A 23,321-nucleotide genomic window follows, 5' to 3' on the forward strand; every position below is an offset into this window, starting at 1 on the left:
TATGCATACACACAAATCTAGAGACTAAAATGAAAATTTTGTTCAAAGTAATTTTACTCTAACTTACAAATACTGTCTTTTTGTGTGTAACCCATTATTTGAATGAAGGTTTTACTTGGAATCATCTCATTTTCTATACTTTCTGTTTTAATTACTAGGCAGTTCTTCTTGCACTTACTGCCCCAAAGAAGAATTATTAGACACACACTTACGGGTTTCTCAGGTCCTGTGTTAGGAGCACAGTGGTGAGCAAGGCGGGCAGGCTGGCACAGGTGTCCTTTCCCTGTGACAACATTTTGGAGTTGGTGGGATAATCATAATTTGATGTGCCATATTCCAGGATAGAAAAGATTACTAACTTAGGTTTTGTTGGGAGGCAGAAAAGTAATATTCAAATACCCGTGTATATTTCATCCCGAAGGCAGGTTAGAGAGTTTGAACTGGACTGGGGCGGCCCATGCTTTAGGAAGAACACTTGCCTGGTGGAGTCCTAGGTGCAGGGAGACTCGGAAGTTAGGATAGTTTCAGAGAGTCCAGCTTTCCGAAGATTGAGTAACAGTTGGAATTTAGAAATGAACCTTATTTGAGAAAAGACTCATTGCAGGTTTTTAATTGGGTAGTTTACATATCCTTGAAAAGGAGGTTATCAGTTTTTATGTTTTAAAAGAGCAGTGGGGTTAGTGAGTTTATTTTAAACAATTGATGTATAGGAGTCTGCCAGATCATAAAAATGTCACTGCCTGTTGATTAGATAGCTCCTTTGAAACTTAGCAGAAGGTTGTGAACCAGCCTTCTGGGAAGTGAGCACAGGGCATGCATGACTCCAGGAACAGAGGTAAAAGCTCTGGAGCCACACAGTTCCTGGTTGCATTCACTAGACTGGGTGCTCTTCCTGTGAAATCTTCGGCACCTGCAGAATGCTCTGCCCTGTGGCTGGTAGGCTCCTCTTTGGCAGGTGTCTTTGCTCTGAGTAATCTGTTTACCAAAGCCTCATAACCCTATTCACATCGATGCTTCTGTTAGTGAAGTTACATAATTCGATTTCTGTAAACAAATACTGTATTTTAGAAATCAGAATAGTCAAAGAATTTTGAATGTTTTCACTCACTAAGAAATGATAAATGTTTGTAATGGAGAGGCTAGGAGATAGCACAGACAGAGCTCACATAAAGAAAAGTTGGGGGCTGGAGAAGAGCTGACTCAGGAGATAAAAGCACTTGCTGCTCTTGCAGAAGACCTGGGTTCTATTCCCAGTGCTCACACACCATCCATAATGCCAGCTCCAGGGCATCAGCAGGCATGTACTTGGTATACATACATGCATACAGGCTAACCGTCAATATGTACAAAATAAAAAGTAGAAAAAGAAAAACTGGATGTATAGTGGTGTGCTGTTAAGTCCAGATCTGGGGAGGTAGTGACAAGAGGATCTGTGGGTTCACTGTCCGGTCAGCCTGACCTAGTTGGCAGTCCCTTTCTTGAAGGAAGTACCTTCTAAGGCATTTCTGAGGGTGACATGAAAGGTTGTGTCCACATACACAGGAGAATAATCCTTCTACAAGCATTGCATATTTAGATTGTTTTAAATGTGTATTAGATATGCTTTAAAGAAACAGCGACAGCATTAGATGATATGTTATGGCTTATGTGAGAAAGAAGAACAGGAGTAGAGTGTGGGAGGCTGAAGACCAAAGGGAGCACACACAAGTTCAAGTTAAGTATGAGGTTCTGTAATTACCGATTTGCTTTTGCAGTTCCTTTCAATTGCACAGGATACAGAGCTTCTTACCTTGCTTAGCACATAGGAAGACCATTTCAGGGTGGTTGAAAAAGAGTGTCTGTAGAAGCAGAAGCACCAGGCCAGAGGGAAGAAGGCAGTGCAGAGTTGCCATCGGGCTGCACTGTGCTGCTGGGAGATCTGTCCAGTAGTACAGCAGCAGGGAGACTGTTAATGCCTGGTGAGGCTGGAGACAGGAGCAGGCTGGGAAAGCATATGTTAGACTGGCTCCAGGGAGCAAGGTCATGAGGGCATCCATTCAGGGCTGACTTTGTTCTTTTGCAGTTTTCTTTTCTCCCATACCTCTAATGTCACACCTCTTCTGTCTTTTGAGTCAAGATTGGGTTACTTTAAAAAAAAAAAAAGTGACTTCTTTTTATATGCGTGAGTGTTTTTTCCTGAGCATATTGTGTGCCTGGTGCCTTAGGTGTGATGTTTTTGTTTTTGTTTTTCAGGAGCAATACAGGGTTATAATTGCTAGGATATCTTTTCATTTCACTGAAGTATTAATATAGATACCATATTTTATCTACATATTTTTATGTGTTCACAAAATATTTAAATTTGAGAAAGAAAACTGCATATTTATTTTTTGTTTTGTTTTCGAGACAAGGTTTCACTGTGTAGCCTTCCTTGCCTGTCTTGGACTTTGTAGACCAGGCTGGCCTCGAACTCATATCGATCCACCTGCCTATGCCTCCCGAGTGCTGAGATTAAAGGCATGCGCCACCACGCCCGGCTATTCATATGTTTCTTAAAGTAAAATGTTTCATCACCATTTATAATGCTGTTAAATGAGTTACTCAGTTTTTTGTTTATTCAGTTATTCAGCCTTGTGTTGTTACTCATGCTGCCTTTGGGTACGAGGGCTCAAAGTAACCCTCCTGCCTCTCCCAGATAGTTGGGACTGCCGCTGTGTCCTCTAGTACTCAGCTCATTGGATTTTAGTTTGTTGTTTGGTTTGGTTTGGTTTTGGCTTTTTGAGACAGGGTTTTTCAGTAGTCTTAGCTGTCCTGGAACTGTCTGTAGTCCAGGCTGGCCAACAACTCAAGAGAGCCATGTGCTTCCACTTCCCAAGTGCTAGGATTACAGGCATGCACCTGGCTTGGCTTTTAGTTAAGGAAGGTGATTGCATGTTCATGTAACAAGACTTGAGGAAATACAATAAGGGCTGCAGTGTAGGGCTATAAAGAAGACAAGTTGCCATTTCTGTAACTCCATCTGCTTGGTCATCAGCAAATAACTGTTCCCTTCTCCAGAGTTCCATGGCCTGCTGGGTTTCAGTGCCCTTCACTACACATTAAAGATACTCTTGCTTTGTTTGGGTTTACTGACTGATTAGTACAGATTAGAAGTATTTTTATTTCCAAAATGAAGTTTTGATTGACCATTCTATTCTAGAAAACTGGACCATTTTAGTTTTTGGAGCAATTGCTCTTCCTTAGGATAAAAAAAGTAAAAATACTGTCTGTCTTGGGTATAAAGTTGTTTTTTTTTTTTGTTGTTGTTTTTAAACTAATCACTTAATGTGTTACATAAAAAGTGCAGATAAATGTTCCAGAAATTGTACTCCCTCATCAGAGTCAGAAACCTGTATATAAGTGCACTCTTACTGTATATAAGTACACTCTTACTGTGTATAAGCGCACCCTTACTGTATGTAAGCGCACCCTTACTGCATGTAAGCGCACCCTTACTGCATGTAAGCGCACCCTTACTGCATGTAAGCGCACCCTTACTGTATGTAAGCGCACCCTTACTGCATGTAAGCGCACCCTTACTGCATGTAAGCGCACCCTTACTGTATGTAAGCGCACCCTCACTGCATGTAAGCGCACCCTTACTGTATATAAGCGCACCCTTACTGTATATAAGTGCACTCTTACTGACATCAGCACTCCATCGATTCCAGGATTGTTTGGCCGATCTACCTGGCTAGGTGGATGTCCCTTACTGCTCCCCCTTTGAAAGTTGTATGTTGAAGAAAATGACTTTGGCAGTAGAGGAGGACTCATCCTTGGAGGAGGGTCTCTGAGTAGCTGTGTTCTTTTGTTAGAACCTCCAAACAAGCTTTGAGAAATCAGAAAGCTCGGGTTTTAGGTGTGGTCTCAGCTCCATTGGCAGGAATAGGTAGTGCCTGTGAGCAGAGCAGTTTACAGTGTCTCCAGCTGTCTAAACCTAAAACCTCCATCTTCACTGTTTTCTATGTGTTTTATTGAGACTCTTTTATATACATTGGGATGGGTAATAGAATGTGATCTGCAGTCTTTGAAGACAGAGAGTGGGGTGAACAGAGATTTTCCCCATTCAGCAATTAAGTGATGATGGTAGATATCTGAGGTTTGATGGTCGGTGGCCGCTGATTGTAAATTCCTTGAAGTAAGCATATGCTGATATCACTGTCTTCTTCATCAGAACTCTTTTTTTTTTTTTTTTTTTTTTTTCAAATTAAGTGGGTGAAGTTTTTGTGGGGAATACTCAGTGGCCTCAAGGAAATGATCGGGGTCTACTCAAAAGATAGTTGATAAAGCTGCCCAGTTAAGAGGTGCATGTATACAGTTTCTAGGGCACAAGCAGAAAAATTGGAGTCAGGCAGCCCTGTGGTTTGTCAGGACAGTTGCAGCACATGTGGAATGTTGACAAGGTATTCTTTTCTTTTCTTTGGGTTCTGTATGTATTTATTTTGTTTGGTATATTTGAGACATGGTCTAGCTGTGTAGGTCCAGACCACCTTCTAACTTGGGGTACTTGTATCTCCACCTCCTAAGTACTAGGATTAGAGGTGTACACCACCCTGTGTCCATCTTCTGTAAAGAGATGACTTGAGTAGTAAGCACATGAGTTGAATTGCAATAGCATTGACATCAAATGAGCAGGACCGAGCAACAGAGGCCTCAAAGCCAGGATGGAAGAAGACACAGACAAGCCCGGCATGGTTGACTTAGTAATGGGCATGGTGGCTACTGATTGCTAGGTGAGACATGGCAAGCCCTGAGACATTAACCCTAGGAAACAGTTCTTTAAGAATAAATTATCAATAAACAGCCACCACCACAACAAATGTAAGTCAGAATGTATTCTAAACAGGCTGAGTTGAGAAACAGCTAACTCTTCATGTGGGGTTTCTTTAACATTTTGACTTAAACCCTTTTCCTCTCTTATATGTTTTCCCAATTTAGGTTAAACAAAATAATTCTGTTTATTGTCTTAAACCCTGCAGAGACTCCAAATGTAGGGTATAGCATTTCCTGATAGTGGTGTTTCCCTGATGACCAAGGAAGAAGCAGCCAAGCCTGCATTTTAGGAAGCTAATCCTAATAGGGCTGTCCCCTTTTCTGCCTGGCTTCTCCTCTTGTGAAATTGTGTAAAGAGTTTGTAGAAACAACTTCTGGTTATTGGGAGAGGGCACAGCAGAAGCGAGAAGTTGCTCTGGGGGTAGAAGGGCTATGTTTGCCTGCATGCTGCAGCTTTTTGGAAGTAAAATTACAGGGCCATTTAAATTCCATTACAGCCACATGCAAAGTGAGAGCTAGGACTCACTCCCATTTCCAAGTCCTTCATGTTATTGTTTTAGGTTTCCTACTTATAAACCAATGCTGGAATGGTGATTTGAAGTTTGTCAGTGTGTTAATGTGTAAGATAACATCTTCCCTTGCAGAGGCTTACCTAATGATATGACTCAGATTCCCAAAGGTTTTTTTGTTTGTTTTATATTAATAAGAATGCCAGCTCAAAATGTTTTCAAACATGTGTCCTCTATAAAACTTTGTGAATGAAAACGAGGACATGATAGCTCCTAGATATAGTTGAGGAGAAAGTTTTATTGTAGATCTGAGAGAGAGAATAGCCGGAGACATCTGGAAGGGTCCAGACTGAACTGGGCCATGAGAGAAGTGGGGCAGGAGGACCAAGAGGCCCAGAGCGGAGGACCAAGAGCTCCAGAGAGTGTGTAGCCAAATGGCTGAGCTGTATAGGAGTCAGAAGCTGGGGAAAGAGAGGCCCAGCCTCTGGGTGGAGATGCTTAGGGTGGGGGTAGGGTGAGAAGTCCTGGGAGGAACCACAGGCACTGAGTGAGACTTGTCCCAGAGTTCTTTGGGACTTGTCAATTAGTATGTCATAAAAGCAGTCATAACTTTTAAAATGTGTGTATGTGTGATCAGTACATAGTTCTAATTAGATTTTTATTAGTTTAACATTTAAAAATACAATTTTATAGCTGAGCATAGTGGTGCACGCCTTTAATCCCAGTACTCAGGAGGCAGAGGCAGGTGGATTGTTGTGAGTTCAAGGCAAGCCTGGTCTACAAAGTGAGCCCAGGACAGTCAAGGATACACACAGAAACCCTGTCTTGAAAACAACAACAACAACAAATTATTATATTTCTTGAAAATGGATACCTTTTCAGTCAGATTTTGCTAATTGTATCTAGTATCTGATTTTATCACTCCTTTCCCTCAGCACAAATAACTCAAACTATATATTTTTTTTAATCACAATTTTCCCACCATTGGCTTTTTCAATAGAAGCATAGATGTACATGCATAGAAGGAAATTTAAAATAATCAATCTTGAAGTTTATTGGCAGCATCTGCTTAGAAGTACAGCAGTGCTGGGTGCCAGTGTCAATGTACAGTTAAACAAGCACTGTACTGAGATTGGATTCATTCTTTTCCTTTGCTAGTGCCTTTGAGTAACACTGTAACACAGTAACTTACTGTAAGAACACTCACTGAAGAGGCTGTTACAGAGATACTGAGTCTGAGAAACAAAGAGCTAGAGTAGCAACCTTATTGGAGATAACAGTCTTTTGCTCTGTAAGTATTTCCATTATTGAAGATGAAATTCTGTGTGTAATCTGGGTGAGGTGAAAGAGAGAAGCAGAGTTGCCTCCCCTGAGGAACTTGGCAATTATTTTTGTTTGTGTGTGAAACTGGAATATGCGTTTTAGGTGTGTGAGAGTGATACTGACAGCTAGGCGAGAATATGATCTAGACACGCCAGCTCCTATGCTGTCTTGCTTCTGTACACCTCTCTAGAAATAGAAAAATTAATGTTGCTAAGAAATAGCTTTTTTTCCGGCCCTAAAATGCCGCAATTGTGTTTTAATAACTTGTTACAGATGCTTTGACAAATTTTTCCCCCTAGTGAATTTATTTAGTTTCAAAGAGGTCAAAGTCTAGTAGGTAAACTGTCTCACTTACAAATACATTAGGACATTAACAGTAAAAACAATTTGACTTTTAAAATCGATTCCCCAGGGATACAAACAGTACTTAGGACAGATCTTAAATTGTGAATATCTGTTTTTCTTATTCAAGGAAAACTGTTTACTTACCTAGTAGAAAATTCACTTACCGGTTTCTTAACTTGAAAAATGTGTGTGTGTGCATACATGCACACATGGTGTGTGAAGTGAGGACAGCTCTCTGGAGCCCATTCTTTGTGCCACCATGTAACACCTCAGGCTCAAGTGAAAATCGTCAGCCCTGTGCTAAAAGCACCTGCACTCTCTGAGCCATCTTGCTTGGCCCTTCACTTACCTATTTTTCTCTTTTGCTAAAGTTTTAAAAATTACGTTGGAGTTCTTGGAGCGTGTGCCTGTATGGTGGCATCTTGTACTTACCCTTGTGTTCCATCCCTTAACTGGTTGGTCCAGTCATGAGATGGCGAAGAGACCCTGGACTTTGACACAATGACTTAAGTATAAAGTCATTGTGTGAATGCTGATGGTGAGCTCTTACTTGGCGAACACTGTATTCAGCCAATTGTGTTTGAGTGATACTGAAAGAAGCATCAGAGGGCTGGGCTGTACTGCTATGTCCTTGCTATGGTGTGTATTTCTGTACAGGGTGCAAAAAATGAAATTTTAATCACATACTGTTAGTCTCTTTCTTTCTACTTTCTTTTGGTTTTTAAATAATTGCAAAGTTATGTGAATTTGTAAAAAAAAAATCTAGTTAAATCTTTACTGTCTATCATTTTATATCATGCTTTTTTTTTTTTTGCTTTGCAGGTATTGTTGATTTTTTTGTTTGTTTGTTTGTTTGTTTGTTCTTCAAGACAGAGTTTCTCTAAGTAGCCATGGCTATCTTCGAATTCACTCTGTAGACCAGGCTGGTTTTGAACTCACAGAGATCCACCTGCCTCTACCTCCCCAGTGCTGAGATTAAAGGCGTGCGCCATCACTGCCCCGTTTTGTCAATTTTGAAATAGTTACAATTATTGTACTAGTTTCTGCTTTTCTGTAGTCAAGTGTCTTATTTCCGTTTATGACCAAAGCCAACACAATTATTGCTCATAAAATGGTTTACATGCTTTCTTTTATTTCATCAGGACACACTTTAAGTATAAATAAATGTGATATATTAAGTATCAGTAATATATCTAAGTTATATGTGTGTGCTTATTTTTTCTTATTAGATTTAAATACACAAAGGTAAAGAGGACAATATCATGACCCTCACTCAGCTGACCTGTTCTAGCTGGTTTCAACAGCCACTAATCTGCCATCTTTGAAGCTTTAACAAAAATCAAAAATTAAAAGAAAAACAAATTCCAGATTGTATTACTTTTCCCATTCCTGTGACAAACTGCCTAATAAGAAGTAATTAAAGGAAAGGAGGATTTCCTGGCTCTCAGTTTGGGGCCATACATTCCATCTTGGCAGGAAAGACACTAGATAGAGCAGGACCAGGAAGTGGATCAGTGATAAGCATCCAAGTTCAGGAAGCAGAGAGGGAGCTGAGCAGAGGGCTGAGCTGTAAGATCCAAGACCATGCCCAGTGACAAATTTCCTCAGCAAGGCTCCGCCTCCTGAGGGTAGCACAGCCTTTCAAAATGATGCCAGCCAGCTGGGGACTAAGGGTTGTTACAAACGTGAGTCTGTGGGGGACATTTCACATTCAAACCACAACATGGATGTATATATATATTTCACTCCACAAGCTATTTATATATGCATGTATTTGTAGGGTAAGTCCTTACTGTAGTCACAATTGGTCTTGAGTTCATGGGCTTGGGGGACATTCCCAACTTGGCCTACCAAGTATCTGGGCCTGTAAGGGTGTGTCAGTATGCTCCATGAATAAAGAATTTTGGTTTGTGCCTCTATTAGACAAAGCCATTTCAAATGAACAGAACTGAAACGTCTTGATTGAATTCAATAAGATCACTATCATTCTGTAATATTCTTTTTATCCATGTAATGTTTTTTTTTTTCTGTATCCCAAATGAAAATTTAAATTCAATTTGACTCAAAAATCCAAACAGTTCACATTAAACCAGGTTATTTGGGTGAAAGCTTTCGTAGTTTGTATATTTTTTCTTCCATTATAAAATGTGTTGAAATTTATATAGAAATGGGGTATCTTTCTTGCTCCACATTTTGGATTTAGCTGATGGCTTTGTCTTATTTAACATGAATCTTCTCCGTATTGTCTTTAAATTGGGAGTCAGATCTAGAGGTTTGATTACATACAGTTTTATTTTTGCAAAAATGGTTCATAGGTGGTATTGGCATGTAAGTGGCCTGCTTCTAGGTTGCTTAGTAACCTATCATGTCATTGCCTGCCACCACCATGTAACTGGCCACCTTGTCACTCTCTTACTTCGTCTCTTTCTCTAGGCTTCCCCTCATGGCCCACTCAGGCCCTAACTCCACTCCCTTTGCCTTCCCTCAATAAATCTCTCCATATCAGAGCTAATGTGTGCCATCTCATTTTTAATGATAACACAATGGTTGGGCTACAGTAGGTAGCCAGCAAACCTCAGGCAGGGCATCTTCCTGTTGCTGCTTCCTCACCTAGCTTTCTATGTGAATGCTAGGCACCCACACTCAGTTCCTCATACTCAGTGCTAATCAGTACTTTGTTGACTGAACTGTCCCAATCCTCACTACCACTCAGAGAAGAAAGTAAAGTCCTGTATTAGCAACAAAACCAAATGGAACAAGGTAGAGAAACACAGTTAAAATTAATTAAAGCCCAAAATGGTTGTAGAACAGAAAGTGGCAAAAATAATGTGGTGTGTGCTGTGGAGCCCAGTTAAAGGCTAGCCGGGTAAATGGGCTAGAGAGGTGGCTGCGGAAGCCTGGCTAAAGTAAATGGAAGAGAGTTTAAAAAGTTCACCCAGCAATGAAAATAAGAAAAGGATTAGATAAATATTAGTGGCGGGGGGAGAGGCACAAAAGCTCTTAAACTCAAAATACTATTCTGAGTGTAGTAAATGGCCTGTAGGAGTGGCTTTTCTCTGGGTTCTCCATGGTGGGTGGGGTGTCATTTCAGTTTGGAGACTTTCTTACAATTTATGTGGGTGCCAGGCACGTGCTAGACAAGTGCGTCTGTCACTGCAGTCTTCACGTTAGTAGCTTCTACACTTTGTGTATCAGGAGCCTATGATGGCCACGTTTAGCTTTGTAGCCTGTGAGCTGGACAGGTTCTCCCTCCCCCGGGTCCCCCAAATTGTACACTCTGAGGCTGACTCTGAAGTGCTTTGGCAATCCGGTAGACCTCTGGAGTGTCAGGGCTCAGTTTGTGTAGCCGCAGACCCTACGGTGGATCTGTATCTCCAGTGTTGACCCATCCCCTGCCCTCAGGCTTGAGGCTACCAGGTTTGGGTGGGACTGCCTTGCCTTCTCCCTGATTACACACTGGAGCCCGGCACTGCTTCCTTTTGCTGAGGCATCCTCCTGCCGTAGCATACTTTTCAGCTGTCCTGTGCCTCCCTCTGTGCTTCCTTATGTTCTTTTACTCCAGTTCTTTGAAATAGTGTTCCTTGTTGCTCTGACTCTTGTCCTTCACTGCAGCTCGAGACACAGCCCCCACTCCACCATCATCTCTAGCACTCTCACATAACTGCACCTGCCCTTCAGAACTGACCTCACTGTGCTGGGGCGATAGCTCCCTTGATGCACAAGCGTGAGGACCTGAGTGTCACTCTTAGGCATTCCACTACGAAGCTGGACGTGACCCTTCACATCTATAACACCAGCACTGTGGGAGCCATAGACAGGAGGATCGCTGAGGCTTGGCTGCCACCCTGCCTCCAAATTCAAAGGTAGAAGACGAAGAGGGATGGAGCAGGCCACCTGGTGTGTGTGCCTGCACACACGTGCATAAATATCTACACACTTAAAACACAGTCACCCTCCCTCTAGCGTCTTCACTATTTGGGGTTGGGGTGGGGAAGTGCTAAGTCTTTCTTTGCTCAGGTGATTCAGAATAATCTACATGACTTTTATAAAGTGTTTTAGGCCTGGGGATGTAGCTGAGGTAGTTGAGTGCACAAAGTCCTGGGTTCAGCTCCTAGCACAGCATAAAGTGGGCATGTTGGGGCATGCCTGCCATCCTAGCATCTAGAAAATGAAGGCAGTAGGACCAGAAGTCTAAAGTCATGTGAGTACATAGGCAAGATCAAGGCCAGTCTTATGAGCTCTCCCACTGTGGTAGGTTGATGGCCCCAGTCTTATGCCATGCCCAGCAGAGAGCATTCCAAAAACATTTTTATCCTTTCTTTAGGTTCTTACAGTCTTTAAACTGTCTTCCATGATGTTCCCTGAGCCTTGGGGTAGGTGATTGTAGATGTCCCATTTGTGGCTGAGGATGCAGCAGTTGCTGATCTCTTTGACCAGTTGTGAGTCACTGTAGTTACTGCTGCGCACTGCAGCTGAAGTTTCTCAGGCCAAAGTTGACAGCCTTTAGAAGGGAAAATGATGAGCAGCATATCATGTCTGTTTAGCAGAACAAAGGCCTCTGACCGCCATAGTCCAGCTTTTTATTCAAGTTTAGTGAGACCAAAAGTAAATTCCCCCTGTGTAGTGGGTCTCAATACCAATCAGAATGAAGTTGGTTACCCCCACACAACCCATTTTACTAGTGGGACATACCTTAACTGGCAGGTTGATAATATACTATGCAAGACCCACTGCAGCAAATGGCTGTTGGTAACAGTTCTCACCCAGTGCCTGCGTGGCCCCATCTTGTCAAGTGTAGCCCTCGGGGAGGACACTTTTTGGTTTGTTTGGTATCTCTAAGATCTGCAACAAGATGATGTGGTGCCTTCATCATCATGTGGTGGTTTCCTGTATTGCTATTCTCAGGTCTTCTTTACCAGCACCTTGGTGTGTGTGTGGGGGGCGGGGTCATCTAATAAACTATGGCTTCTGCGAGTTAGATTATCTACCCGTGCAGAGTACCTTAGCTCAACCTCTTATTTTTAAATTAGCTTACCAATGTGTCCTTAAGGCATTTCATAGATCCTTAGTTTGGCAGGCCTTCCTCCAACTCCTTCCTCTGTTTCCTTATTTCCTTTTTTTCTTTCCCCTTCCATATTCCTTCTTTCTCTCTTTGCTTCCATTTTGGTTTTTTGAGACAGGATTTCTCTATGTAGCCCTGGCTGTCCTGGAACTTGCTCTGTAGACTAGGCTGGCTTTGGACTCACAAGAGATCTGCCTCCTTAGTGCTGGGAGTGAAGGTGGGAGCCGTAGCACCGGGCCTTTATTCCCTCCCCCCCTATTCCCTTCTTATACCTATCTCTCCCCTAGTGCTCTCCTCCACCCTCATAGCACATGTGTTCTGACACTGCCCTCTTCCTGAAATTGCTTGCTAGTTAAATTTCGTTTATCTTTTGAGGCCGGATTTCATCATCATGCAGCCTCAGCTGGCCCGGGGCTTGCTCTGTACACCAGGCAGGCCCGGGGCTTGCTCTGTACACCAGGCTGGCCCGGGGCTTGCTCTGTACACCAGGCTGGCCCGGAGCTTGCTCTGTACACCAGGCTGGCCCGGGGCTTGCTCTGTACACCAGGCTGGCCCGGGGCTTGCTCTGTACACCAGGCTGGCCTCTCAGATCTGCCATTCTCTGCCTCCCGAATGCTGGGATTAAAGATCTATGCTATCATGCCTAGCTCAGATTTTTTTTTTTTTTGATTATCAAATAATTTCAGTTATAAGAATGTTGATAATTAGAACCAGGTTTTTGAGAATAGGGAGAAGCATTATAAAGATGAAAAACCCTCACCATCCTTAGCAGTTGGAAAAATGCACCTAAGGCAGCTCACATCTATAACTCCATTTCTGGAGGATCTAATGCCGTCTGGCTTTCACGGGCACTAAGCACAAACATACACATGGCCAAACACTCATACACATAAAATTAAAGAATAAAAAGAAAGACAGCAGATGACAACAATTGATTGTTGGTTGCTGTTAAGGATATGGGGAAAGAGTCCGTGGAAATGTGAACATGTGTATCTATTATGGAAAATCCTTAAAATTTTACAATTAAGTGTAACCTGGTAGCTGTACTTGAGTCTATACACCTGAAGAACATCCATGTTCATTGCTGCACTACTCTTAATAGTCAGGAAGTAGAGCCAGCCTACATGGCTGCTAATAAATAGCCTGCCTAGAAAATATGGTGCACAATAGGATTTTACGCATGAAATCAAAACATTTGTAGGAAAATGAAAAAATCTAAAAGTTATGTTAATTGTAATAAACCACATTCAAAGACAAACTCACACTTTCTCTCCTATGGAACCTACATTTAAAATTTTCAATTTGATCCTCCATCCCTTTTCCCTTCACTCTCTATGTTTATGAACATGTATTTATGTATGTGTATGACAGTCACAAAACTAGAAATTTCAAGGATCATGAGAGGAGATAAAGAGCTCCTATGGAGATGGGAAATAGGAAAATGGAATACAAGTAATGAAGCATTATTTGGGGCTAACTAGGAGAAGAAAGAGAACTGAGCTAGAAGGCACTGGACGTGGGGGAGCACAGTGGGAGAGGGGGATGAATGAAAACAAGGTGTAACGAGCTGTGTGAGGATGCTGTAAAGAAGCCCATTACTTTGTATCCTAACTGAAAATAGTAGTAAGTGAAAAACAAGTTCCATCTTCATTTCCTCCTCTCCCCCTTTAATTTCTTGGCCTTCTGGTAATTGTTTTCAGAAATGACTAAAAAGGTATCTGGCCTATATTGACCTCTGTATCTTATTTGTGAGGCATTAAAGAAGAAACACCTTCAACTCAGAACTGAATGCTTAGGAGTCCTCACAATAATAGTCGTAAAGTTGTCTCATTCTAAGTCTTTTTTGGGGGGAGGGGTGGGTTTCTCTGTGTAGTCTTGGCTGTTCTGGACTCGCTTTGTACACCAGCCTGGGCTTGAACTCATACGGATCCGCCTGCCCTGCCTCCCTGAGTGTTAGGATCACAGGCATGTGCTACCGCACCCAGCCCTTTTAAGTCATTTTTTAAAATTAGATGAGGTAGTATATGTGAATTTTATTGCCTGATGCTATTTAGAGGGCGTTTCCTAAATGTTCTAGTGTTTATACAGCTGTACTCAGATATTTTCAGTTTCTTTCTAATGAAATCATTTCTTTGCAGTTATTGTTTAATGTAGCTCTGGATGGCTTGGAACTTGATAGGTAGACCAGACTAGTTGACTTCTTGATTCACTTGCCCTTGCTTCTAGAGTGCTGGGATTAAGGGTATGTGCTACCACGCCTCACCCACAGCTGTTGTTCTTGATCAAGATAAGTCAATGAGGTCGTTCAAAAACTATGAAGATACAAATTTTGGATTCATAGCAAAATTTTTGTAATTTTGGAATTGATGGATTCTGTAGTTCTCTAGTTTGTTAATATGTACTTACCTAAAGTATACTTGGTAAGATGGTTCTTGTAGTCAGTCATCTCACATGTGTACATCAAGAAATGTGAAATCTACTTTCATAGCAGACTTCTGTGTAGAGTAATTGATAGCCCTGTGCTACATTAGGCCAGGAGACCTCGTCATCCTAAATCACTGCACTGTTGTGTTCTTTGACCTGTGGCTTCCTATCTTTCCTTCCCAGTCCCAGAAAATTACCATACCGCGCGCGCGCGCGCGGGTGTGTGTGTGTGTGTGTGTGTGTGTGTGTGTGTGTGTGTAGATTGTATTGGTAAAAGAATTTATACAGTACCCAACTTCCATTTATTGCCTGATTTATTTTCCTTAACATCTCCTAGGTTTATGTGTTCAGCAGATAACAAGATTTATTCTAAGTCTGAACAGTCGTATTCCTAACCCTTTTTCCTTAATCCATCAGTGGTTCTCTTATTTCTGTCTGTGCCTTGGCTGGTGTGAGTGATGCTGCAGTGAACTTGGGCTATCTTCATGAGGAACTTACTTCATTTCCTTTGGATGTATACCAGAAAACTGAATTGCTGGATCATGTGTAGTGTAGTAATTCTATTTATAAACTTTTGAGAAATTTCAGTAATGGCTGCACAGGTCCTTTCAGCAGTGTTCCCTGTTCTCCACACCCATGCCAACACTTGTCACTTGTCTCTTTTATCACCATCCTAACAGGTGCATGTTGGTATCTTTTTGTGTTTTTAATTAGCTTTTCCCAAGTGATTACTGAGGTTATATGAATGTCTTAGTATGTGTGTTTGTCATTTTCCATGGGGGTGACGGGGTGACGGGTGCTTGCATTCTTTGGCCAGTTTTGAAATTAGCTTATTTGATTTTTACTCTTGAGCTATGAATATCCCTTGTGCCTTAGTAATTAATTAACCCCTTAATTTTAGGTTTTAAGATGAATTCCTGGGCTTTTCTGTGTTAGCACATGGTTTCTGAGTTTTCTGAAATTGCTTTCACCCATTTGGTCTAAGGGAGAAACTTGCTAGGACTCAGTGAATAACATGAGTGTTCTGGACAGATGTTTCTAAACTACTTGGAATCCAGAAGGGTAAACAAATATTCGGAAAGACTCAAGCATTTTCAGACTTAGTAATTTTACCTTACGACTCAGTCATAACGCTAGGTGTAGTAGTAGCTTACACTTGTGATCCCTGAGTTGGGGAAGCTGAGGCTGGAGAATTGCAGTGAGTTGGAGGCAACTTGGGCTCCTCCTATAATGAGTTCCAGGCTAGCTTAGGTGATAGAATTAGACCAACCCAAAAATAAAGCAACAAAAACTGGTGCTTCGCAACTGACCCTTTCACTCTGTCATTTTCCAGCGTCCTGAGGTTAGCATTATACTTCTCCAGTGGAGCCCATGACTTCTGACCAGGACGCTAAAGTTGTGGCTGAACCGCAGGCACAGCGAGTCCAGGAGGGCAAGGACAGCTCCCATCTGGTAGGTGCTGTTGGAAGGGAGGTCCATAGCCACGTGTCCATTCATTTTCTGACAAAAAGGAAACTCTACATTGTATTTAATAAGAGATTCAAAACTGTAACAATACAGTTTCTTAGAGCACTATGTCAAGTAATGACAGTCTTACAGAGGCAAAAGAAGTTCTTACTCGTCCAGTATTCCTGGGCGAGTCTTCAGAGAGAAAGGCCTGGGGACTTGCTAAGTCTTAGAACAGAAGCGACGTGGACAGCCATAGAGAAGCATAACTACAAAGGACAGTGTGGTTTGATGGTGTTAGTGGGCAGCCTAGCAAGGCCTGTTGATGTTGGTCTTGACATCTGTGTGGGACAGTCCTCCAGCTTTCTGGAGTGAGGGCCTTGTGACCTATTTTCAAAGAAAATTCGGCTTGTTTTATGGTATAATTGAGAAAGTAGTAAAAGTAATTTTTGTTTCTGTTTCTGTTCTGCTGCTCTCTCAAATAGCAAGCTATTAATATTTCACACTGAACTGTGTTCATCTGAAAAAACATCTGCAGCTTTCTTAGCAGAAACTAGGTGATACAGAAAACAATCGCCTATAACTTTAGATACTTAAAGCTTTGTATCAAGAAAATGGAGTTTGGAGTCAGCAAGTGAGTAAAAGCAGTTGTCACACAAACCTGCCAGTCTGAATTTGATTCCCATACTCCACAGTTGGAAGGAGAGAACCAATTTGTGGAAGTTGTTCTTTGACTTCCATGTGTACACTGTGTCACCCCCACCCACACTCACATATATGTTGTACATATGTACATCTAACACACACAAACAATAATGAAACACTGCATGAGAGCACGGCCTGGAGACATGGCTCAGCAACTAAAGAGCACTTGTTGCTCTTACAAAGGATCCAGGTTTGGTTCCCAGCACCCACATAGTGACTGGCAACCATCTATAACTCCAGGTCTAAGGGGCCTGACCCCTCTTCTGATCTCCGTGGGTACCAGGCGGACACTGGGCCCACAGACATGCATGCTGCAAACACTCATGCACATAAAATAGCTTTAAATCTAAATATCTTATTAACATAGCAACCATTATAGTAAATTATATCTAAAGAGTTAGGATTTTATTATACAATTTTAATCCTGGACTGGAGAGATGGCTCAGTGTTTTGTTTTTTTGAGATAGGGTTTCTTTGTGTAGACTTGGCTGTCCTGGACTTTGTAGACCAGGCTGACCTTGAACTCACAGGGATCCACCTGCTTCTGCTTCCTGAGTACTGGGATTAAAGGTCTGTGCCACCACCCCTGGTTGAGAGATGGCTCAGTGTTTAAGGGTACTTCTTGCTCTTGCAGAGGTCAGTCCCAGTACCCATGCTGGGTAGCTCGTAGCCTTTTGTAACTGCAGCTTCAGGCCATCCTGTGGCCCCTGAGGGCACCTGCAAACAAGTTTAAATACATACACACACACATACATATAAATAACAAATCTTTAAATTTTTTTAATCCTGTCAAACAATATTTAAAGTTTCTAAGTGGTATTGGAAAAGTAACTTTTTAAAATTACCCTAGTTGAAATTACCAGAAATTTTGCTTGTAATGTTTAGTTAGAACTTCAAAAATTACACATTTTAAGGCATATACATTTAAGGCATATCTGAATATAATTGTTTATACATTTTTTGCTATGTAAATACATGCATTATTTTCAGTGGGTTTGGTTCTACTTAATTACTATGGTTTGAAATTATGTTTTATTTATGTTTTAATAATGAATTGTTTGGTGTTTTTAATTTTACAGATGAATGGTCCTATATCGCAAACCACTTCTCAAACAAGTTCCATCCCAGCTTTGACTCAGGTAATTTATTTTTGAAATTTATCACAGATTGTCTAGCTATAGCCAAGACTACCAAATATGGCATTTTACCAAATATATATTGTGAAAAGTTAGAAAAATGTAGATATTTCTTAAAAGGAGGACCCATTTGGCACTGTGCCTTTGAGTGTGTTAAATGTTGATATTGTCTCTTTCACAATAGAAGTGTCAGATATTTTAATTTATTCTTAAGAATAGAATTCATGACAATGTTTTCAGTCAGTCTGTTACATGTGTATATATGATTAGCTTTATATTTTGATAATTATTTTTTAGAGTATGCAAGTCAAATTCTAAGTAATAAAAGAATAATGAAGCAGGCTAAATATATAGATCATTGGTAGAGGATTTACCTCCATGTAGGGAGGGATCCTTAGTACTATATAAACTGGGCGTGGTGGGCCGTGCTTGTCATTCTAGCTTGGGAAGCAAGAAACAAGAGTTCAGGGTCTTTTTTTCTACAGAGCAAATTTGAAGCTAGTCTTAGATTCATGAGATACTTTTATTTTTTTAAGAAAAAGGATAAGGCAGTGGGAATATATTGTTTTAAGTCTTGGTTTTTGCATGTAGATGTGGGAAGTACAGCTATAATAGTGCAAATTTAGTTTATCTTTTAAGTTATCTTACAACTCAGCTCGAAATGGTGGCACATGCCTGTAATCCCAGGCAGAGGCAGGGGGATTTTTGTGAGTTCAAGGCCAACCTGGCCTACAAAGCAAGTCCTGGACAGCCAAGGCTACACAGAGAGGGTTGAAGTATTAAATTTGCATTACATTTCTCTGCATGGACTGACAAGGAAAATGTTGAAACTGGAGTATTTCAGAAACTGGAAGGGAAGTAGCAGAGAGAGTGAAGAAGTGGAAGTTTTGGGTTAAGATAGAAAGGGAATGAATAGGAACCAACTGATTTGACAGAAGGGAGCAAGGTCATCAGTTATGCCCTGAACAAGCACAGCTCCCAGGGTGATGTAAGTGGAAGCCAGGTTGCAGTTGGCAGACTCGAGAGTAATGGACACAGCGTACACAGCAGCTTTCTGCCTGAGATCTTGGTGGCAAGAAGATAGCACAGAAAGGGACCAGAAGGGCTTTGAACGTATTTCAAATGAAGACATAGCTACTGTGGGCCATTGTGATGGATCTATTTAAAAAACAAGATCTGATCACTGAAATTCGACAACAAGATTATTTGTTAGAGCCACAGATTCGCTAGAAGGAAACAATCACTGTTAGAAGCACAGTGGGACTCAGCTCCTAAGTCCTATTGCCTTCTCTGCAGCCAGATTGCCCAAGTGTTGTTAGAGTAACTGCTTTGGCCTCAGAGGCATTTTCTGTTGTAATGATTTTCTTGCATTCACCACAAATGAACAGAGATGCTGTTTGAGAGAGGGGTGTACGGACAAGCAGGGTTAGCACTTGCTTTTCCTGGGGAGCGCCGTGTCTTTTCTAATCGTTATATGGGAATTTGATTCTTCTTATGCACTAACTATAGACAGCTTGAACTATGTCAGAATGACTCTAAGCTTTTCATTACATTCAGTTATTCTTTGCATGTGCACACACGTGTGCAGAACTCACACCACATGGTGTGGAGGTCGGAGGACAGCTTGGGAGTCAGTCCCCTCCTTTCACAGTGTTGGTCCCAGAGATCAAACTTGGACTCTCAGGCTTGGCAGTGAGGCCTTTTACCCACTATGCCATTGTACTGGCCTAGTCAGAAAGAATCTTTCAAAACTACTTAAAGATAACAAGATCAGAGAACTAAACCAAAGGAACTGTCTTGGGGATATAGCTTAGTGGAGAGTGCTTGCTTGGCATGTGCAAGGCTGTGGCTTAACTTTCAGCCCCACCCCCAGCCCCGCAGCCCCATTGACAAACTAGGCCTCTTGCTGACATTGTTTCTGAGTGCATGCTAGATTACCTACTACATGTCTGCATGTTGAGTCAGTTGCTTACAGTCATGAAACAGCCATTACTTGCCATTTGTTTGTTAATGACAACTGCCCTCTTTTAACACAGTGTCTTTCAGGTTAAACTTTTTTTTTTTTAAAGCAGTTTTTAATGCTTTTAGGAGTTGTTTTGTTTTGTTTTATTTAAGACAGGGCTTTTCTGTGTAGGCTTGGCTGCCCTGGACTTGCTTTGTGGACCAGGCTGGCCTTGAACCCACAGTGATCTGCCTGCCTCTTCTTCCCTGAGTGCTGGGATTACAGGCGTGCTCCACCACATCCAGCTTAGGAGAATTCTTATAAGGGTACCAACGTATGATTTTTTTTCCCCTTAATTTCAATTTTCATATATTTGTAAAGAGAATAGTATTTGCATCCCAGTGTAGGCATCATGAACCTGAGCGATTATTCTCAGGCTCGTTTGGCTGTTTATGTCTCAGTCCTACCCATATAACACTCTAGAAATTCATAGACACAGAACTGTGGTCTCTGCAGTACTGTAAGGCAAATAGTGGACAGTTTGGTACTTCACCACCAACGTTTCAAATTGTGCTTCTTTATCATTCTATTGTTTTGCCTGACAAAATTAGCATGATTCCTTAATATGAAGAAAGTCTCTAAACTAGAAAATGAGATTAAATTTTTAAGTAGCTGTAAAATGTAGAAATTTTATTTATTTTTAGTGTGTGTGTGTGTGTGTGTGTACATGCATGCAGTGTGTCTGTGCCATGTAGAACATATGGAGGTCATGCATTCCTTCCAGGCATTGAACTCAAGTTGTCAAGCTTGCACGGCAAACACCCTTAGCTCTCCGTGTCGCCTTGCAGTCTCACAGTTATCAATGTTACAGGGTTAGTTCCTGGTTTTATTTTCTTTACAGGCACTTTACAAGCTAACTTCTTTGGTGCTGTTGTCTTATAAAATATAATCCAAGAGATAGTGAACACTGAAAAAAAGACCAGATGTTTGAAATTTCTTGCAGCTGTGCTAATAACTGTAGTTGTTAAACTCACATACATGTTTCTGCCCCGCTGCCCTGCCGCCCCTCCCCTGCTGCCCTCCCCTGCCGCCCCTCCCCTGCTGCCCTCCCCTGCCGCCCCTCCCCTGCTGCCCTCCTCTGCTGCTCTCCCCTGCCACCCCTCCCCTGCTACCCCTCCCCTGCCGGCCCTGCCCTGCGGCCCTCCCCTGCTGCCCTCCCCTGCCACCCCTCCCCCGCTACCCCTCCCCTGCTGCCCTCCCCTGCCGCCCCTCCCCTGCTGCCCTCCCCTGCTACCCCTCCCCTGCCGCCCCTCCCCTGCTTGCCCTCCCCTGCCGCCCCTCCCCTGCTGCCCTCCCCTGCTGCTCTCCCCTGCCACCCCTCCCCTGCTACCCCTCCCCTGCCGCCCCTTCCCTGCTTGCCCTCCCCTGCTACCCCTCCCGTGCTGCCCCTCCCCTGCTGCCCTCCCCTGCCACCCCTCCCCTGCCGCCCCTTCCCTGCTTGCCCTCCCCTGCTGCCCCTCTCCTGCTGCCCTTCCCTGCTCCTCCACCCTCATGCTTAGATCCATGTACCATTTGGATTTCAGCACAAGGAGTCTGATGAATGTCAGGCAAGACTCTTTTGTCATTAGGATTTAGATTTGAGTGGCAGGAACATGTGACTGCTGTGCAAGGAGTTATTTTTGGTATCCGGTTGTTGGCTTGATAGCAAGTTAGAGTGAGCCACACTTGTAGAGGCTCAGAGAAGGACGAGCACTGTGATGTGAGTTTCAAACTTTCGATATGGGCTGTTGCTTCAGCAAAGAACTCAGTAGTGACAGTGACAATGAGAAAATTGGCCTGTTAGAAAAATGTGTGGAAGAGAAGAAACCGGAGAACAAGATAAGTAAAACTTTATCTTCATTATTTGATACCCTTGAAGGTGAGGAGCTTCACAGTGTTGAACATGGACCAAGCCGAGCAGCCACTGGTCTTACTGTGTGGACTAGAGTTTTTACAAGGTCTGGGCGCAAACAGGATCATAGATCAAAGCAGTCACTGAATTCTAATTCCTCTGCCACGTATGAGTTTTTTCATGGGTCTGAAAATGTAGACAAGGGTGACAAGAATTTAGATACTGTTGCCACTGAGCAGAATTCTGAGGTTGTTTGTGACCCACTGTGTGTGAGTAGTGATAGCCAGGCTTACTCTGAAGATGACCTGTCTTTCTCATATATGTCCATGCCTTCTGACCAGCAGGAGAAGACGTTTGTAAGTGATCATCTGCAGAGTTACCTGGCCACTTGTGAAAACTCTTTAATAGAAAAAGAAAAAGTGCTAAATGTTCAAACCAGTAGTTTTAATGAGAATAACTCTGTAAATGTGTCTGCTGGAGAGTTGCAAAATAAAAGCCATATTTGTGTTGGTGACAAACAGTGTAAGAATTCGAGGGAGAACACATTTTATAGTATTTGTGCTATAGATCTGGAGTGTGTGAACATGGAAGAAGAACTGTACACTCCCATGCATGGAGCAGCTGCAGAAGAATGCCGTTCAGCTGCTGCTTACGAAGCTTTGCAAATGGCTGGGCCCTCAGCACACAAGGAAGAACGTGTTACCTCAGATGCCAGGCAGAGGGCAGGAGAGTTAAGGCTGCAGCAGGAAAAGCTGTTATCCCGGGATGTCTTAGGCCCACGAGAAACAAAGGAAGTACTTAGTGAGAAAAGTGAATGCAGTTCTGATCTTGTGGACCACGATCCATCTGATGAAGCACACACCCAAGACCTGCCAGCTGAGTCTCTAAGGGCAGAAGTTTATGCCAAATTCCCTAAAGATCACACAGAACATAGTACATTACATAATCCTGGCCTACTCCCCGGATTAAATATTAACCTAGGCAGTGAGTCATTCAAACGCACATGTACTGTATCTGAAGGGAGAGAGAGCAGTGCTTTGAGAGTAGGAAGCCAGATGAAGAATTCACTTGATAATTTAACAAATGACATTTCCTATGTTGATGAGAATAGTGTACCTGAGGCTATAACAGTTAGTGGTGCTCAAAGTTTAGACCAAATGGTAATGGAAAGAAAGCCTGACTCTGAAAAGCCACTAGAAGGTGATGATTACTTCCACGGCACATCAGGTAGGATCCTTTCCTTTGGTCTAGATAAGATTAATTTAAGTCCCAAAAGGTTAGCTTCAGAGAGTGTAGGCAGTGAGTATCATCCAGTTCATGCTAACTTCAGAGAAGTTGCCTGGAACAAAGTTAACAGTGCTAACCCTGTACCCCAGCAGGGCCCAGTGCTGATGAAGGAGCAGCACCTGGGGGACAGCGCTCTGCAAACTGCAGGTATGCAGCTGGCAAACAGAGGCGAGCTGTTCTTGTGTTCTGAAGATAATTCCACTTATCAAGATGAGGGTGGTAGGATGAGCATTTTAGAGACTGAGAGCCCTGGAGAGAGGGAGTTGAAAAGCTGGCATCAGGCAGACCTCTGTATAGGTAGTAGGGCAGACAGGGCTCAAACAGAGACTGATGACGTGACTCGAGTGGAGCGTGAACCAGACATGGAGGGGGCGGTCCAGAAGACACACCTCCTGAAGCTTGCTCTTTCACAAAGAAAGCCAAGTGACAAGTTTCATGATCACTCCAGACCTCATCAGGA

At 42.5% G+C, this 23,321-nt stretch overlaps 1 protein-coding gene across 3 annotated transcripts in view; it reads left to right on the forward strand.

Moving 5' to 3' along the window:
• The window catches only part of Larp4b (La ribonucleoprotein 4B), an 83,007-nt gene that overhangs the window by 12,891 nt on the left and 46,795 nt on the right, over positions 1-23,321 (forward strand). For all 3 annotated transcript variants that reach the window (XM_051151458.1, XM_051151459.1, XM_051151460.1), the window contains exons 2-3: positions 15,788-15,906; positions 17,685-17,744. In XM_051151458.1, the coding sequence (XP_051007415.1) occupies positions 15,826-15,906; positions 17,685-17,744 (141 nt within the window). In that variant the 5' untranslated portion in view covers positions 15,788-15,825. The remainder of the gene's footprint in view (positions 1-15,787; positions 15,907-17,684; positions 17,745-23,321) is intronic.

This window comes from Acomys russatus, chromosome 9, assembly GCF_903995435.1.
Source record: "Acomys russatus chromosome 9, mAcoRus1.1, whole genome shotgun sequence".
Classification (NCBI taxonomy): Eukaryota; Metazoa; Chordata; class Mammalia; order Rodentia; family Muridae; genus Acomys; species Acomys russatus.